The sequence below is a fragment of the Leptonychotes weddellii genome, chromosome 4, assembly GCF_054177405.1.
Source record: "Leptonychotes weddellii isolate Sample4059 chromosome 4, ASM5417740v2, whole genome shotgun sequence".
Classification (NCBI taxonomy): Eukaryota; Metazoa; Chordata; class Mammalia; order Carnivora; family Phocidae; genus Leptonychotes; species Leptonychotes weddellii.
The window spans coordinates 35220390-35227181 of NC_138372.1; the positions used below are offsets into that span (position 1 = coordinate 35220390).

At 46.9% G+C, this 6792-nt stretch overlaps 1 protein-coding gene across 4 annotated transcripts in view; it reads right to left on the reverse strand.

The window, feature by feature from the left end:
• Positions 1-6792, reverse strand: part of BEND5 (BEN domain containing 5) — a 237313-nt gene that overhangs the window by 201869 nt on the left and 28652 nt on the right. The window contains exon 4 of one of the 4 annotated variants that reach the window (XM_006746262.3): positions 2195-2343. The exons of the other annotated variants lie outside the window; for them this stretch is intronic. Within the exon in view, the coding sequence (XP_006746325.1) occupies positions 2195-2343 (149 nt within the window). The remainder of the gene's footprint in view (positions 1-2194; positions 2344-6792) is intronic. 4 annotated transcript variants of the gene reach the window in all.

Consider the following 6792-nt stretch of genomic DNA (forward strand, 5'->3'; position numbering starts at 1 on the left):
TTACAGCTTTGTGCTTCAATGAGTTTTTGAAATAAAACATCTTAGACAAAGAAAAGCAATGAACTTTATCAAAATCAAAGTAACTTTTGTGGTAAGCCCTATTCACATAAACCAGAGTTCGCTATTTGACCAAAATGTTAGCCTTATGTGTCAAGGGAGGTTATTAAAAATATGGCAACTTCTAGGATGAGACTTGATCAAAAAATGGCTTTGTGAAATGTTTTATAGGACAAAACTAGTTTCCTACCAGGAAATGGATCCCATTCTAATGCTCTAGGCTTTGCAGAGATTAAGGCTTTTGTTCATGCAGGCAGAGGAAAGAAAGGGTCAGAAACGCTAGCAGAGCCAAGAACAATGAGGATGCAGGCAACACTGCTCTGGGAAGCTGCCATCCATTTCTAGTCTGTCCGCTTCCTCTCCTCTCCCTTCATAAATTTCTCTGCTGAACTACCAATTAGTTGCAAACAAGTCAGGTTAGTTTTACAGCAACATGTTGGCAATAACCAATGAAAAAACAAAATTGGCAATTTTAAGATTTGTTGTGCAACTCCTGTAAAAACATTAGATGAGGTTTGAGAGACCCATTTTCTGGAAATGGAAAAATGATACCTTTGCAAAAGCGGCCCCCATAATGCTCAGAAACTATCTGTCAGTCTTCAAAGGAAGAGAGAAATAGATTTCTCTTGGAAGCTATCTTAAGAAAAAGTCTCTAGCCACTCTACAGTGTGGTCATCACTAAAAAGAAATCAACAAACACAGAATAGTCCTTTCTTTTATCTCCAGTTGAGGAAGATTCACCCAACTTAGATACACAGTTGGAGTCATTAAAGGCCTATGGATAGCAATAATCCATCCCACCTCATGAAGATGGAGACCCTGATGCCCAGAAAAGGAAAGGACCCATCCAAGCAAGGTCGCACAGAAAGCACAGAGAGCGAGCTCTGCTTCGCATTCAGGCTCCGGGCTGCCTAAATCCACCCTGTCATGCCACCTGTCCCCTGCAAAGCGGACTTTTAAAGCCTGTGGGCTGGAGCAAGTCAGACAGAATGGGCTGATGACCTGGCGCATCAGTTCTGCCTCTGAGGGGGAGGCAGCGCTCAGTGGGAGATGGAAGAGCAGCCTATCCAAGACAGCCCTCAAGACTAACACATTTCATTTCCTCAGCTGACAGTATTTGCTTTTTTGCCTCAATCTGGCCAGTCGCAGGGATGTATCTGGATGAACCCAAATAAGACAACCTTTTCTTTCTCATCAGCCCACTGGGGAAACAATACTGGATAAACAGAGACCTTTTGAAGCACAAGGCAAGAAAAACAGACTGACACAGATGATTTTTTGGGAGGAATGAGAGGTGGTATCTGTAATGTATGCCATGGTGGCAGAAACAGAACACTAAAACTGAATTTGACCAGTGCCTACACAAAGGGCTCTAATATACTTCTTCCAAGATGAATCCATTTGGATTTTAGAAGGATGTCCGAACAGTTATCTCTCTGCCCTGCTGCTCTATCACATGACTTTAAGACTTTCCAAGGCTATTCCGTTATTTTTCACCACTGTACCAATGCAACTACTAAGAGTGCTTAAGTTTTCTTTCACGACTTTTTTCCAAGGGTCTTACAAGAAAATCTGAGGAGTTATATGTGGTCCTAGGACTGTGGGCTAACCACTGCGGAATACAGAGCTTGGAAACAGCTTCGGGACATCCTAGGAGCATGTCTCATTTACCAACTTATCCTCAGCATCTAGCATAGGGCTTAGAACATGTAGATACTTCGTAAATAGTGAAATGTATACACACTGAGTTATCTGTCAATCAGACATTTCATATCTTGTACACCTTACAAATTTTTTATATCTGGTTTTATAGGAGGGTAGGACAAGTTTCATCAAACTACCATGTTTTTAAAAACTTTCTCACTACTAAGCTATTTTATGTCAGTTTCGTTTTACAGTTGCTTTGGCCCAGTATTTAAGAAAAAGGTGTGTGTGTGGGGGGGTAGGGAGAGAAAAAGAACAAGTCCCAGAACAGCTCCTCTAGTTACAACACACGAATTCTGGACATAGTTACTCAGGCCCAGGGCCAGGAGGCCAACTGGCCAAGCTATGGCTCTGGAAGCTCCCACCGTACTCTCCATCGTTACTCTAGCTAACAAACACTTGCAGGGAATGGATAGTGAGCTTGAAACACTACCTTGCCATTGTCTAGGATATACTTGTCCATGACAGGTGCAGGAGCGGGGTAATAGGACGACGTATTTGCTTCCTCACTGAAAGTGCTCCGTAACTCCGGCTCGGGCTCGAGACATTCTGACTTTACTTTTTCCAAGTCAATGGCGGGACCTAGGCAGTTAAGAAAAGAGATCTGTCTAGAACTCCAAGGAAAATAAAAGGCAAATATTTTTAACTATGCATCTATCAGCACATAGTGGCACAAAATAAATATGCTGGCTTATTTTGTCCAGTGGAGTACACTTAAACCCAGGCTGGAAAATAATATGAGATATGAACGTCACAAGGGAAAAGGAAGAAAACTGGAAGACAAGAATGAACTCGACTCTAAGTAGGAATGAGAAGCAGTCTTTGAGGGTGTCATTGTCTGACTGGAAATGCAGGGGACTCAACTGCCTGCTCAGAAGAGGGGTCCTGGTAAGACCCCGGTGGAGAAAGAGGTGGCCATCACTGTAATATGCAAATTGCGTATCTGCAAAAAGCCCACCTCTGCAGCCTCCAGGGGAGCAGGCCACAGCCAAAGAACGGAGGTTAGGGAAGCACTGGGGAGAAATCCAAAGGCCTCCCTCTCCCTAAGACCTAGTAAGTAGCTAGACAGGAGCATTTCAACCAAGAAATTAAAATACAATACAGATTAAGCTTCTGATTGCCTGATCTAGCAGCTACCCTGATTTTTATTTTAATGCAATCAACACAAATTACGCACAGTTTAAACAGCGAAAGGAAGCTGGATAAATGGTGGAGGTTTCTAAGGGGAATATTTTTTTCTCCATTAGTGTTTAAAAATGATGGGCTATTTTTTAAATCACCTATTGTGTCTTGATTACCAAAGGGCAGAGAAACAGAATGAAAATGAGTAAATAAGGCTGAATGACTGGATTAATTTTTGCAGGAGAGCAACCCCAAAGGCCAACGGAGAGCCCGGCACCCTGGAAATGCTCCCTCCTCAAAACCTTTCGGGGGTCGTCCGGGCTCAGGGCTTTAGCTACTGCTTTCGCAGGTCCCCGGGGCCATGCCTATACCCTAAGTAACCGATGAATATCATGGTCCAACTTTCCCTTATCCTAACTGTGTGGATCTCTTGGTACAGAGCTCTTTATATATCAAAGCCCTAACGAGCTAGTTGCAATTCTATGTTCAACTGCCACATCCTAGACTTTGGCTGGTGGTAGAGATGGTATTGGTGATTTTGTTACTAAAATTCCTCATGACACAGCTTCCCAGAACAAGACTATCATTCCTGAATTGCTGCCATCTGCAAGACAGAATCTCGGCAGTCTCCAAGGACGTAAGCAGGAGCCCTGCACAAAGCAGAAGGCAAAATGGCTGGGGAGCAGAATGGTGCTGATGGAAAAGCACGGCTCATCTTGGGACATAAGTTTCGGTGCTGTGCCTGGCTCTGCTGTGTTTTAATTGCGTGACCACAGGGGAGTGAACTGTAGATGCAGAAGTTGGCAGAGGGAAGGGCAGACAGCATCATGATTGTTCGGATGGCATCTCCTATACTGTGTGATCTATTCAAGGGCTGGGCTCTTCTCTTTGTCCCCAGCACCTGGCACCGAGTAGGTGTTCTCTGAAAGTTTGCTAAATGAGTAAAAGAATGACAACAATAAATGAAGAATTCTGCAGTTTCAGAAGCAGATGCCAAAGTTTCTCCTCTCTCTGTGTGAGATCTCAGGTTGAATTTCTGAGATACAAACTCAAGTGGAGCATTTGATCTTTTCTTAGATCAGGGAAGAGGTAATTACTTCAGTTTCCCCTAAAGGGCATGGCCCAGTTGGCATCTGAAGTCTCTTCCTGCTCTGACATTCAGCAACAGGAAAAAGGGCTGGGCTGAGAGGATGAGGTCCCTGTTGCCACTGGCTCACAGGTCCTCTTTGGCAAGATTGTGTCCTTTCTCTAAAGCCTCTTTTTCCTTCTATGAGAAGATGCTGGACAAGAGAAGGACTCCAGTTCAGCTCTGACTTCAGTCCGGTTCTCTCCCATCCATCTCCACCATGGCTGCCAAAGAGATCTCCTTAAGACCGTGTCCTTCCTTGCTTAGTACCCTCCTTCCTAATTACGCTCAAAATGAGGTCATACATTGCAGCCTCCTTAAGGCCCAGAACAACCAGCCCCCTCTCTACCCCTGGTGCTCACTTCTTGCTCTCCCCTGATACTCCCCTCTGCCCAGGGCCCCCTGATGCTGTGCTGGCCCAGGCCTCTATGCCTTTGGATGTGCTCCTGTCTCCGCCTTGCATAATACCACCTCATCTGCATGCCAAGGATGGAGCTTAGGTGTCTCCTCTGTGAGGCTTTGCCCTGATCACTACCAGGTGTGTGTGTGGGGGGGGCGGGTGGAATCCTCTATTTTGTAAATACTTCCAGCAAATTCTGTTTGCAATCATCTGCCAATCTGTCTGTTGTCCACATTAGACTGTGAAGCTCTTTGGGGGTAAAACTTTACTCTCTTTGCAGTCTTGGTACCCAGAACAGGAGGGGAGAGAGTTGTGGGGGAGGAGGGGACTTAAACAGGCTGGGGCAAAGGTCCTGAAACAAAGCCCTGCTGCTGAGTTGAGGTGTTTGGGGGTGCAGGCTGGGGTGGGTGGGAGCTGTTCTTAGACTTTTGTGACCTTCCTGGCAGCCCGTGAAGTAGAAATTAGGGCTGTCAAACAGAAATCGGAAACAGCTAGGCAGAACAGATGATTCTGAGGGCTACAGAGGGACATATAAGGGACATCAGGAGTGAGGGTTGAAGGACATCAGGAGTGAGGGCTGAGCGTCACTTCTTGGGCTCCAGCCCCTGCTGCTCCCTCCCACACCCAGTCAGACTCCACACCAAAGTGCCAGCCTGGCCCTCTCCATACAAACACCCTTTCTTCCAGCTGCCCAGTCTGGAAGGAACGTGCTTGTGCCCTTCCTGCTGTCTGGTCACTCTGCCCCACAGATGTCCACCCAGCCAAACTCCACCAGGCACTCAAGGCCTGATTCCAATGCCACCTCCTCCATGAGGCTGCTCTATCCCTTCAAAAGGAGGTGGTCATTCTCTCCACCCCTTGGCTTAGAATCTGGAAGCAGAGAATGGAATTTAAATTCTGGATTTGCCACTTACAGTTTAGGGTAAGCTGTAAGCTGTAAGCTCTGCCCCCCAGCCCGTGGACCCCTCACCCCCCCAAGAATCAGAGGCACTCAACTGTGTCTATGCCTGTCTCCCCCACTAGATTGTGAGGCCTGAGGGCAGGCAGGGGCTGTGTCTTTTTATTTCAGAGACCAGGGCTCAGCACAGTGAGCGCCTGGTTCACATTCTACCCTCAATAGGTAATTTCCACATTAATAATTACTTAACCTTTCTGACCCTGTTGCCTCACCTGAAGGAAGGAGCCACACCAGAGATGTGGCAAGACCGAAGATTCAGTGAGTTGCCCAGAGATGTGAAATGAGCACTCCAGAGTGTGGCACAGAGCGGGCCCTGAGGCCACACTGCGCCCCCGCACCGCCCCTCCCTCACACACACGTTATCCCTGGCCGCTCTCTTAGTCCACCACTGACTTCGGTGGCTTCGGTGCAGGCAGAGCAGGTCCTGGCACCCCGCGGCACCCCCATGAGCCCTGGACTCGTGCTGGTCTCCTCAGGGACTACTGTATTGGGATCTTCTGGCTTTCAAGGCAAACTGCTTCCTGCCATTCTCCCTCAGCACCGTTCAACACCCAGAGGCTGCTCTCTGCGACCCCCCCTTCTTCATCTGGCTCCTCAGCCTCAGCAAGGAGGGCAGCCCAGCCAAAGGCGCGTCTTGGGAGGGGTTCCTCAGGGGACCTGGGTGTGAATTGCAGCTGCATGACCTTAGACTAGTCACCTCACCTCTCCGTGCCTCGGCTTTTCCTACCTGCAAAGTGGGGGTTCCCCGTAGCCACCATGCAGGCTGATGACGCCCCTGGAAGTGCCCAGCATGGAGGCAGGCACAAAACAGAGGCTCAGGAAGCGGCACATGGACGAAGGAAGGACTCCAGCGGTAAAACGGGGTGTTCAGTATTACAGAATCCAAAAGAAAAGGAATAAAAAAGCATGTGATTTCTTTGGGGGAAGGAGAGGGAGGGCCTCTAGTGCTTTTAATTTAAGGGAGGGGGGAGACAAACATTTCACTGCAAATTTTAGTCGGCTCTACTACCGATGTTGGCAATTTACATCTCATTACAACAAATGCCTCAGATTGCTGTTTTGCTTTTAAAAATTTCTGAGGCATTGTTCTCCTTCAAACACATGTGACCAAATTAGCCACAATAATAAGCACTCACGCTAAGAGACAGCATTGTAAGATCTGGTGCAGATATTTTAAGTAACAAAGGAACTTTTTTTCCATGTTGTGGGAAGAGTAGGAATTAAAAAAAAAAAAAAAAAGGTCTTTTGATCCACTTCGGGTTTATTTTGGGGAAAATACACCTTCCATGGAGAGAAACCTCTCAGCTGGGTAAAGGAAGCTTTTAAAAAAGTATAAAAGGTAGTACTTGTCTTTTCATTCAGTCATTCAGAAACCCATTCAGCACACAATTGCTGCGGCATCCCAAGATCTAGGCCCCTTGAGGC